This window comes from Gouania willdenowi, chromosome 15, assembly GCF_900634775.1.
Source record: "Gouania willdenowi chromosome 15, fGouWil2.1, whole genome shotgun sequence".
In the NCBI taxonomy this organism is placed as follows: Eukaryota; Metazoa; Chordata; class Actinopteri; order Blenniiformes; family Gobiesocidae; genus Gouania; species Gouania willdenowi.
Window position 1 is genome coordinate 36616766 of NC_041058.1, and position 12777 is coordinate 36629542.

A 12777-nucleotide genomic window follows, 5' to 3' on the forward strand; every position below is an offset into this window, starting at 1 on the left:
AATAAATAAAACTGCAGCTACTTGCCTCGAGCGGCCAGGGTTGCCAGGTTGGCGGGGGTGGAAGGCTCAGTAGCCGTAGTCGACCTCCCCCCAGGCTAGCCACCTCCGACCCGTCGGACACGCTCCAAGAGGCGGGCAGAGGCTGCGGCAGCTGCCCCCTCCAGGAAGAGAACGAAGTCTGACCATAATGGGTTATCATCTAAAGTTGAGCAGCTGTCTGCTGAATTGGCTCAGATGAGATCCCTGCTGGCCGACAGCCAGCCGGTTATTACCCTGGTGGCTGATGCGGCACTCTCTCCCCCAATGCCAACGCTGCTACCCGAGGAGGATACACTCTCTTTGGCTGCTTCGGCTAGCCATTTCTGTGATTATGGGGAGAATTTGGATGTCGGATCCCAGGTGTCTGAGCAGGGCTCCCACTCCTCGGATCACAGTTCGGGGGCCGAGGTGGAAGACAACTCCATGCGCGCTGTCATGCGCCTGTCTCTACAGCGGCTGCACACAGTTGTCCCACAGCAGGCAGAGGCAGCATCTGCAAGCGCCTTCTTCAGGCGCAGGCCTTCCCCCACAGCGTTTGCTTTTCCTCATTCAGAGGATTATCTGAGGGAGTTGCAGTCCTGTTGGAGGGACAGTAAGGCTTGTTCCCGTCTCTCTGCAGATGGGCGGACCCTGGCAGCCATGCATGATGCAGCGGGGGCCGGCCTGGATCGCACTCCGCCCATTGAGCCTGCCATTGCTTCTCTTATTGTGTCCCCAGATGAAGCACTTCGAAGGGATGCTAGGTGTCCTCGACCCCAGTGTCGAATAACCGATGACCTTCTCACGAGGGCTTATGATGCTGGAGCACGTGCTGGTTGCATGGGAAACTCCCTATCACACCTCATGTTGGTACCTCTCAGCCTCACTGCAGGAGGGCGGTGTACATGCCGATGCGGTCACCTTCTGTGATGCCTCATTGGAGGCTTTTGGGCTCATGTCCAGAGAGCTTGGGCGAATAAAGTCCATCTTAGTCCAAGCTCGTCGTCAGGGTTGGCTGTCCCAGTCAAACTTAATGGAGGCAGCCAGGAGAATGCTGCGCAGCCTCCCGGTCGAACCAGGGGAGATATTTGGTCCAGCAGCCCAGGAAGCACTGGAACGGACTTTCCAGGCGGGGCAGACCAGGCAGCAGCTTAGCCGGATGCCTCCTCTTGACAGACCCCCGCCCGGCAGGCTGAGGGGCCCCCCGGCGGTTTTTCGCAGCCACATGCCGTTGACAACTCACTCCACTGGTCGTCGTGATGCCCAGCGTCCCGCACGGAGACCAGTCCGGGATTTTCGGGGCTCTACTCGCCTGCCCCCCAGACAATTTTGAGCTCCAGAGCCTTTCCGCCCTCCCACTAGGGCCCCGAGGGGCCAGGGGGGCAGAGATTGAGGCTTTGGGGCCGGCGGTCGGACTTTTTTCCGCATCAGCAGCTCCAACAGTGGGCTACTCATGCTTCAGACCCGTGGGTGGTCGCCACCCTAACCTACGGGTACAAACTTCAATTCCGCCGTCGGCCCCCCACATCCGGCCGGGTCAGAATGACATCCATCAGCGACCCGGCAAAGGCTCTCGCATTAGACCAGGAGCTGTCTGCCCTCCCGGCCAAGGGCGCCATCGAGCCTGTAGACCCTGGGTCGGGTCACCGGGGGTTCTATTCAACGTACTTTTTAGTGACAAAAAAAAAAAACGGGTGGATTCCGCCCAATCCTAGACCTCAGAGGGTTGAACATATTTCTGAAGGTCATACCTTTTCACATGCTGACCACAGCAGATGTCCTCAGAACGGTGGCTAATGGGGACTGGTTCACATCGATAGACCTCAAGGACGCGTACTTTTACGTCCCAATTGCTCAGCAACACAGGCAGTTTCTGCGCTTCGCATACCGCGGCCGCCGCTGGCAGTTCAGGGTGCTGCCCTTCGGCCTCTCTCTCTCCCCAAGGGTCTTCACAAGGTGTGTGTCTGCGGCCCTAGCACCTCTACAGTCTCGGGGCTTGAAGGTTCTCCCATACCTGGACGACTGGCTGATCTGTGCTCCATCCCGAGTCCAGGCGTCACAAGACACAGAGCGTCTCCTGTCCCATGTGGCTCGACTTGGACTCAAGGTGAATGTGGAAAAAAAGTTGCCTGGTGCCATCCCGGGTCACAACTTTCATTGGGGTTTTAATGAACAGTGTAACTATGACGGCAAAACAATCCCCCCACCGTGTGGACGGTATTTTTCGCCAGCTCGCCTTATTCAGGGAGGGCCGCTGGCTGACCTATGCTTCTTTCCTCCGTCTTTTGGGCAAGCTAACGTCAGTCTCGGGGGTAGCTCCTCTGGGTTTGCTGTCGCTGCGCCCGCTGCAGAGGTGGCTGAACAGTTTTCACTTGGATGCCAAGCGGCACAGGAGCAGGAGGCTCAAGGTCTCACAACAGTGTCTTTGCGCCCTGGCTCCGTGGAGGGACAGGGCTTACTCGCTCAGAGGCGTTCCTATAGGCTCCGTTCCATCTCGCAGGGAGGCCGTTACCACAGACGCATGCCCTTCAGGATGGGGTGCGGTGTGGCAGAGCAGAACGGCCCAGGGGCGTTGGCCTGTGGAAGATCAAGGTGCACACATCAATGTGTTGGAGCTGCGTGCGGTTCACCTAGCTCTCAAGCACTTCTTGCCGCATCTGAGGGACAAGCATGTCCTTGTGCGGTCAGACAACACGTCTACAGTGTATCACATAAACCATCAGGGCGGTACCAAGTCTGCACGGCTGCTGGAAGTGGCAAGGGAGCTCCTCACATGGGCAGCCCCTCGCTTGATCAGTATACGAGCAATGCATATACCGGGAGAGCAGAACCACTTGGCGGACTTCCTCTCTCGTCGGAAACCTGTCAGGGGAGTGGCACCTCCACCCGGAGGTAACGAACATTATATGGAGCATATTCGGCAGGGCAGAGGTGGACCTCTTTGCTTCGGAGCGGTCGACCCACTGCCCTCTGTGGTTCTCCTTGGCCGAGACAACCAGTCCTCTCGGCCAGGACGCATTGGCTCATCCTTGGCCGGATGGCCTCCTGTATGCCTTCCCTCCGTTTCCTCTGATTCAGCTGGTACTCCACAGGGTCCTTCAGGAGGGCCACAGGTCCTGCTTGTAGCTCCCTTCTGGCCAGGAAGGAGCTGGTTCCCGCTGCTGCACAGCCTCTGTCACGGCGCACCGTGGCGCCTTCCCGACAGGAGGGATCTCCTGTCCCAACTGGCCGGGCGGATTTGGCACCCCAATGATACCGGAAGATATAAACTTCCTCTGGGTCATCCAGGGGTCACGGGTGACATTGTTGGTATACATACTCGCACTGCGCATGCGCGAAAGGGAATATTCAGTGCTTAAAGCACCGCCTCTGGCGGTCATTCGGGATTCATAGAACCATAGTTACATTCGTAACTCTTCGTTTTATAGCTTATTTAGTTTTTTGTTTTTGTTTCTGCTTTCTCTTCTTCTCAGAACATCATGTAAAGCTCAGTTAGATGGTCACTGAGTGTGTTCTAACCCAGACCTTCTTCTAAACATACACACTACAGAACTCACTCACACGTACTGTTCCTTATAGTAGCCTGGTCTGTTCAGGTAAAAATTGTGCAAATTTGTCTACAAGCATGAAATATGGCGTACTTGCAGCTATTGACATCTGATGGGCGCTATAGCCACTTCTCAACGGGGTCGCCCTATTGGACAATTAAAAATGGCAGCTACCCTAAAACAGGTTTGTTCTTATAATTAAAAACATATTTCTATGGTTGTCAACCTATATTTGACAGTAACCTTCACTGGCCACCTGTGAATATTTAACGCTGAACATATACAACCAAAGATGTCTTTAGTTTACAACATAGACATCCCTGATCAAGGTATCATTAATTGATCAACCAAATCAGAAGGTTAGTCATGTAATAATACGTCATAAATTACAGGTATAAATGTAAATCAAAGAAAAAGACGTTACCATGGCTACGAGGAACTAAAAGTAAACTAAAGAACGTCACAGTGAGAATGGTTGATCACACTCACCTTCTACTCACTAATCAATATTAATACTAAATAAGTAGGGTTTTATTAAATAGTTACATTAATGCCAGATATAGACCTACATAACGTTGTAGACATACACATGTAGAACCACACAAAGCGTTCCTAGGTGAATTAATTATGTTGAATAAAACAATGTGAATAAAAATGTCTCTGATACATTTTTTTAGAACCACAGAGTGTTTGTTTTACGTAATGTTGAGTTTCCATGAACACTGATGAGCGTGTCCCTTTAAATGTTGCTGTTGCAATGAATTGTGGGTCATTATTATGTGGTCTCCTTTGGTAAAGGATGTATTACTGTTTCCTAGGTTAAAGGAGGTTATAAAGGAAGCATTGAGTCTCCTTTCCTTTGCTTAAAGAGAACTGGAACACTCCTCATCATGGCCGTGTGTGTGTGTGTGTGTGTGTGTGCCCATACCTGCTCCTGGTGTCCAGACTGGTTCCTTGACGCCTGCTGTTCTGCTGTTCCGACCTGTATCTGGGCTGTATGAGGTGCTAGCTTGGTGTCCAGCAGCAGTCTGTTCACAGCGTTCATGGCTGCTTGTCGACACAGAGCCATGAGGTCGGCGCCCACGTATCCTGGCGTGAGGCGAGCCAGGCCATGGAAGTCAAAGTCCTCCTGGAGACGCAGCTTCCTGCACAACGTCATCAGGATCCTGAGGTGAGGAAGAGGAGAGCTTCACTCACACAGCTGATGATACAAGAACATCCACAGCTTCTCAATGTTAGCTTAGAGATGAAGCTACGCTAGCAGCTAACAGGCTACAGAGCTTTTACAGGTGGTAGATGGACTTTGACTGACTTGAGTCGTGCTGCTTGGTCAGGAATACCCAGACAGATCTCTCTGTCAAAGCGTCCAGCCCTGCGGAGGGCGGGGTCCAGGGAGTCCGGCCTGTTGGTGGCCCCGATGACCAGGACCTGGGCCGTCACTGTTAGGCTGTTCAGGTCTGTCACAGAGGAAAGAAAGCTAACGTTAGCATCAGTTAGCTTAATGGTTGAGGCACAAAGCACCAGGGTTGGAGTCAATTACATTTACGTTTTCAATTACCCACCTTCAATTATAACTCAATTACAATTACATTATGATAGTGACCATTATTTTTTATCCTCAGAAAAATCAATTACAATTAATCACATTACTGAGCCTGATATGAATAACCTAATAAAAGTGAACCTTCCTCTTGTGTTAGCTTTCTGTTAGCATCTCTAATGCTAACGGGTCCTAAATTAGCTGTAAAATACACTAATAACCATCATCTAATTAATTTCCTATCTATTGATTACCTTGTTAGGCTTCATGATCAAAGACAATATAGGTTTTAATATTTCACTGTACCCCTAGATTTAATGTTTTTAAATGTTCAAATATGGGAAACCTTGATATGAAACATTTTAATAACTGTTAAGTACATATGTGTAGAACTGTAACATGGTTCCTCAGTTTAGCCTTAAATTATAAGTGATTTCTTTAAATATAATTTTAATGGCAATTACAACTCAATTGCCATTTAATTACGATTATGACAGCAACAGATTTTTATATAATTATAATTATGCCATAATAGTAATGAACTATCAATGATGCCTAACAGAGCTCATCCTACCGTCCATGCAGGTCAACATCTGAGCCACAATCCTACGCTCCATGTCTTTGGACGCCACCTCTCTCTTTGGTGTGATGGCATCAATTTCATCTATGAACAGGATGCAGGGGGCGGAGCTCTGAATGGGGGGCAGGAACACAATAAACCCTATGAACAGTAGAGCTGATTGATGAAGGTGGAGCTACAGACTCACCACAGCCTGATCAAACAACTCCCTCAGCTTCTGCTCGGACTCCCCAGACACGCCTGAGACCAGCTCTGGAGCAGATACCTTCAGCATGGGCAGCTGCAGCTCCTGGAAAACACACACACCCACACCCACACACACACACACAGACACACAGACACACACACACACTTTTTAGAACACTTAGTGCAACATTTTTCTGCTCATTAAATACAAACAACATTTAACTTGAGGATTAAATCCAATGCTTAAATAAAATGTTTGAATCACAAAACAAATTAAAGTACAATATAAAGCCTGGTTTAAGGTTATAAGTAAAATCTCCTGCCGTAGGCAAAGACCCCTCCCCTGTAACCTTACATGCGCCTCCCAAAAATCCTGACTACACGTCAAGTTGACGCCTTGATGTGTAGTCAGCTAGGGCTGTGATTGGTCAGCTCCAAATCTCAGCCTGTCACTGCCTTTTCCAGTCACACCACCATGTTTTAACGTTTAGCGTAGCAACACCAGAGTTGTTTCTACGGTGATTGAGTCACAGAGAGAACAGAGATGGACAAAAAGAGTTTTATTATTTCATTTAATGGCTGCAGCACACGAAACGCCGCCTAACTGAGTCAGTCACAGACAAAATGTGTGTGTTTATTGTTATTATCACTACTGTGTGTGTGTGTGTGTGTGTGTGACCCTGGATTTCTAAATCTGCTCCGCTGCGTGACTTCAGCACAATCTGTAGTCCATCAATCTCCTCCGTTTGCTGAGCATCTGTTGCAGCAACGACTCAGGAGATCTCACTAATTACTGTGTAATCACATGATGCATGTGTGTGATTCAACTATGAATAATTATATGTGAAATATGACTTTAAAATTGTTCGGATCACACGGGCTTATTTTTGTTAACTTGCTGCAGCGCGGCTCCAGCGTCCAGCAGAAATAGGTGTATTGTGTATTTGCTGCAGAGGGCAGCAGCATGACTCAGCAGCATGACTCAGCAGTTGCGGTGCAGGTACATATCCAGTAGAAATCCAGGGTGACAGAATATTATCACCCGTACATTCCACGGTCAGGACCCCTTAGCGCTGAACACAACGGTGTAAAAAACAATAGCTGCCTGTTTAGATGCCTGAACAAAACCACTGGAACAAATGAAACATAGGAAATTTATAATAATCGCAAAAAAAACCAAACAAATACATTATGACTGATTAATGTTTGTCAATCCAGTCCTTGTATTAATTCAGAGTAACAGACACATTAAATTGACCAATAGGATCAAATGATACGTCCAGTTTAATATGCTAGTTACAGCATTTTAGCTTTATTATTTTTGAATGTTGAACCAAAGCATTTTGTTAAGAATTCTTCAAGTTTTAGACTAATGTGTACTGATGCTTTTATTTTGAAATGTGCGCTCTTATTTTGAAAGGTGTCTGTGTTGTGTTTCCCCTTTTCTCACTACGTTTGACTGTGGACATGTTTGCAGTGGTGCAGCAGTCACTGATGATGTAAGTTATGTTCATAGTGATGGGAAATGAATATATACATGTTACTTACCTCTTCTGATAGTGTTGTTTAGTTCCTGGTGTGTATTTTGCATTCTTTAAAATGTGAGTTTTCACTCTTCAGCAGGATTGTGATTTAGCATTGTTTAAGCTAACAGAGTTAACAGAGTTGGTTGGTAAATGTGTTAGCCTCAGATTGTTTCCAGTTTACATTTATGTGCTGTGTGGTTTCATTATATATATATATTATGAGGTTAATATTGACAAATGTAATCTCTACTTATCGTGAGTGTTTATTTACAGCATTTTGATTTATAGTACATAATGTAGTACACAATGTTAATTTAGTCTTTTATTTCTTGTTGTACATTTCTAGAAACTGCTACTCTGTACCAGATGCATCGCTGTGCACATACAGTTCCTCAGTAAACAGTCAATATTCATCTGATGTCTCGTGTGCTCTCTGACCGGAGCCCTGCAGTGGTCAGTTAGGCTAAAATCAGCAATCAGAGGTATCAATCCTCAACAAAGGTCCATCGAGCCGGATAATTGACTACCGCAGAATATGTCATCAGAAGACGATACAATGACCATCCCTCATATGGAGGTACGAGAGCGACAAGTGAGACAGCGCCGCACACCTAGGCATCTAGAGCAGTACATCCTTGCCTACAATCCTCGTAGGCCTGCCCCTTCCTCCCACCCTGACAATGGAGAACGTGAGGAGCAGAGAGGAGCAGCGGCCGCAGCAGACAGTGGACAAGCAGATGCAACTTCTCATCTTGGTGCAAGCGGAGCCTCACGTAGCTCTAACTCAGGTGACCCACTGAGCACCACATCACTGAAACAACTCATTGAATCTTTATCCAGGAGTGAGGAGGAGGAAAGAGCGGAGATAGCTGAAGTCACACACAAACTCCGTCAATATGAACATCGACAACGTCGTCGTCAAGAACTACTAGGGCACATCACATCATTCCTGCGGGAAGAAGAGGAGAATGATGAGGCTTGCAACATGAAGGGTTCCATGCCCACTCAAGTACAAAGTCAGTCCCCACTTCACACCCTTACCTGTGTTCACCCTCTGAGCTACTCCCCTCCAGCAGAGAGGCAGGTTCAAAACATGGAGTCTCACATTGAAAGACATACACCAAATATGATTTCAACATTAGAGGGAGAAGCTGGACCGAGAGACTACACCTCTATCATAACAAGCGAAAGAGCGAGATCTGCATTTACGCCATTGCATCCAGTCCCTCCAGAACACCCACACTCCCCCTATTCAACCATCTCTGCGGGAGCGATAACTCCAACCTCGGCACAAAGACACCTCATAAAGCCAATCCCTCTACAGCCCCAGAAGACGGAGCTGTATCGCTGTGAGGATGGAGTTTCCTACATGCACCAGCCTCAGGTACCACAGCTGTTAACTAAAACAGCCCTGTCTTACAATCCCACACCTCCAGCTTTATATCAGAGACTTCCCCCATCTCAAGCCCCCTCAACTTATAGCCTGCCTCATTATGTACCTGTGCCAGCATCGGTAGTTGCATCCCAGACTCTTCCACCTGCCTCAGGAATGTGTAACATCCCTGCAGCTGTTCAGTCACAGTTTCCAGCCAGCCAGGCCATAGCCCCACATAACTTTAGCACACAACCACGCTCCATATATGTTGTGCCCAAACCCAAAATTCCAGATTTCACTACAGATAGTGAAAGGGAATTTGCCAACCTGAAGTTAGCCTTGGACAACCTGCTCGAACCTTATCCTGAACTGACTGAAAAATACAAATACCATGTGTTACTCAAACACCTCAAGCTCCCTGAGGCACAGATGATTGGTCAGTCGTGTCGACATGCCCCCTTTCCCTACACTGCAGCCATGCAAGCACTACAGCTCCAGTACGGCCAGCCACATCAGTTAGCAGTTAGTTAGAGTGAAATAGCAGCTATCCTCACTACACCTGATGTGAAGTCTGGAGATGCACGCACTTTCCAGAGCTTCGCTCTCAGAGTCCATCTCCTAGTTAGTATGCTACTCTCCCTGGAGGGACCTCAAGGGATGGAGCTCAACTGCTGCTCACATGTTGACCGCCTACTTAGTAAGCTGCCCAAATATCACAGGGATGGGTTCATTGAATACCTTCAGATACAGGGAAAGCTCAACACCACAAGCCTCAATCCCTACAACCTCCAAGACTTGAATAGTTGGCTTCAAGGTAAAGCTCAGCAGCAGCGTCTATCAAACAGACTAGTGCAGCGCTACCAACTGGAGAAACCTGCAAGCAACGAGAAGGAGAAAATCCCATATAGGGGCAAAAGTCAGAGCGTAGCTGTGTACCATGGAGCAGAGCCCACTCAGTCAAACACCCCCAATAAACCCACGTCATTTGGTGGCAAGAAACTTTTCAAAGTGCACTGTCTCTTCTGTGACAGCAAAGAACATTACATCAGCAGATGTCCCAGCATTAAAGTGAAATCAACAACAGAGCTGGACAGATGGATAACAGAAGGGAAACGTTGCTGGAGATGCGCTCGTACTCACAAACCTGAGTCTTGCAACCTCAAGAAACCCTGTAGCGACTGCAGTGACATCCATCTTCAAGTGCTTCACAATGTCGCTCAGTGTCGCTCTACCGACCTACAGCCAAGAGCCACAGAGAGCCGAGTCTACTTGACACCCAGTATAACGACCAGCAAAGTCCTCCTGAAGGTGGTTCCAGTCTTGCTGCACAACAATTCTAATTCAGTGGAAACCTTCGCTGTGTTAGATGATGGCGCACAGCGCACTATGATCTTACCAGCAGCTGTCCAGCTGCTTCAGCTGAATGGAGAGTCGGAGACCCTCACCCTACGCACAGTACGCACAGACGTCACATCTTCAGGGTTCAAAGGTCAATTTCCAGATCTCCTCCAGAGCCAACCCATGGAAGCAGTACAAAGTTCAGGGAGCATTTACCGCCACAGGTCTAGATTTAGTAGAACAAACCTACCCTGTACAGATGCTTCAAAGACGACACTCCCACCTGCGAGGTATACCGCTGCAGCCTTTCCAAAACGTACGGCCACTAGTGTTACTCGGTTCTGATCATGTACACCTCATCACGGCAACGAAACCAATCCGCAGAGGGTCTAATGGTGGACCCATAGCCATCCACACTGTCCTGGGATGGGCCCTGCAAGGTGCAGAGAAGTGCATGCCAGAGCAATCGCCGGTGCAGCAGTGTCTCTTCACTTCAGTCATTAGCCCAGACGACCTTCTCTACCGAAACGTCGAAAGATTGTGGCAACATGATGTTTTGCCCTTCTCAAATGAGAAATTGGTCGTTCGCTCTCGTGAGGATCAGGTCGCCATAAGCCTCCTGGAAACCAAAACACAGCGACTCAAAGAGGGAGGAGTCTGCCGGTACGCAACTCCACTCTTGAGGAAACCAGGATGACCTAAACTCAATGGCTCTGCACACTCGGTCATGGCTCATCTGAGGGCCACAGAGAGACGGCTCAATAGGGATCCAGAGAAAGCAGCAATCTACTCAGCTGAGATCAGCAAACCCATCAAAGCGGGGTATGTAAAGAAGCCTAAGCAAACTACGACAGGAGGCTTGTCTGAACTTAAAGGTATCACCCTTTGTTGCTTCACGGCCGTGGAGCCCAATGACAGTATTTCTGATTCTAGTCAGCATAGCTCATGGGAGGAGCTGGTGGAGGCAACTCCACGAGCTCACGGGGCGGCCACAGATCAAGAACATGATCAGCCCCTCAGTCGTAGAGATGCAGAGGTACTGTTGCTGAGAGGGTGTCAAGCTCATAGCTTCTCTGAGGAAGTTGCAGCGCTTAAAGCACAGAAACCTGTCCCAACTCACAGTCGTCTCCTCAACCTTGCTCCAGAGTGGGATGATGAAACTGGTCTCATTCGTGTGGGGGAAAGGTTGCGAAGACTGCAGAATCTAAGTATCGGTGAGATTCATCCAGTTGTGCTGGATTCAAGGCATCCTGCAGTGAAACTCCTCATCAAGGACATGGATGAACATCTCTTACACCCCGGTACAGAACGAGTCTATGCGGAGTTGAGGAGACAGTATTGGATCATACGAGGACATCAGGCCATCCGACACCATCAACTCAATTGTTCAACTTGTCAGCGTTGGAGAGCGCAACCAAAGGTGCCACAGATGGCAGATCTTCCCCTACAACGCCGCAGACTGCTTTGTCCGCCATTCTATTCAACTGGTGTCGATTGCTTTGGGCCTTACCTGGTGAAGATAGGTAGACGGACAAAGAAGCGCTGGGGCGTGATTTTCAAGTGTCTCACAACACGTGCAGTACACCTTGAGCTTCTGAACTCCATGGATGTCGATGCCTTCCTCCTCGCTCTGTGTCGATTCATCGCCCGGCGGGGTCATCCAAAGGAAGTGCTATCAGACTGTGGTACTAACTTTCGTGGTGCAGAGCGAGAACTTCGGGAGGCCTTCGCCACAATGGAACCACAACTGAGGGAACAGCTGGAAGTATATCAGATTGATTTCAAGTTCAACCCACCAAATGCTCCGCACTTTGGTGGAGCGTGGGAGAGAGAGGTGCGGTCGGTTAAATCTGGCCTTCAAGTTGCAGTGGGCAGTCAGTCTGTCACAGAGGATGTCCTGTATACAGTTCTAGTGGAAGTGGAGGGGATCTTAAACTCGAAGCCACTGGGATACGTGTCAGCTGATGTGGCCGATTTGGACCCCATTACTCCGAAGATCCTCCTAATGGGGCGGCGGGATGCAGCTCTGCCTCAGGTGGTCTATGCTCCAGTTGGTATGGGGCGGCGACGATGGTGACACTGCCAAGCACTGGTGGATCAGTTCTGGCTTCACTTCACGAGGAACTACTTACCAAACCTCCAGACTCGGCAAAAGTGGCAAAGGTCATCAACGAACATCACTTTGGACTCTGTCGTACTAATCGTTGACCCATCACTTCCAAGAGCTCACTGGTCCATCGGGAGAGTCATCAAGGCTATCGCTAGCCCAGATGATGTATCAGAACAGCAGAGGTCAAGGTTAAGGATAAAGTTTACGTAAGACCAGTTGCTCGACTTATTAAACTTCCTGACCTTCAGGTTGACATCAAAGGCACTTGAAGAATCCCTGGTCTTACACATTTACAAGCAAATGTGGGGGCGGCTGTTAAGAATTCTTCAAGTTTTAGACTAATGTGTACTGATGCTTTTATTTTGAAATGTGCGCTCTTATTTTGAAAGGTGTCTGTGTTGTGTTTCCCCTTTTCTCACTACGTTTGACTGTGGACATGTTTGCAGTGGTGCAGCAGTCACTGATGATGTAAGTTATGTTCATAGTGATGGGAAATGAATATATACATGTTACTTACCTCTTCTGATAGTGTTGTTTAGTTCCTGGTGTGTATTTT

At 48.5% G+C, this 12777-nt stretch overlaps 1 protein-coding gene across 4 annotated transcripts in view; it reads right to left on the reverse strand.

The window, feature by feature from the left end:
• Positions 1-12777, reverse strand: part of nvl (nuclear VCP like) — a 48234-nt gene that overhangs the window by 18109 nt on the left and 17348 nt on the right. For all 4 annotated transcript variants that reach the window (XM_028469257.1, XM_028469256.1, XM_028469254.1 and 1 more), the window contains 4 exons: positions 5874-5975; positions 5681-5798; positions 4879-5023; positions 4495-4732 (listed from right to left, as the gene is read on the reverse strand). In XM_028469257.1, coding sequence (XP_028325058.1) covers positions 4495-4732; positions 4879-5023; positions 5681-5798; positions 5874-5975 — 603 coding nt within the window. The remainder of the gene's footprint in view (positions 1-4494; positions 4733-4878; positions 5024-5680; positions 5799-5873; positions 5976-12777) is intronic.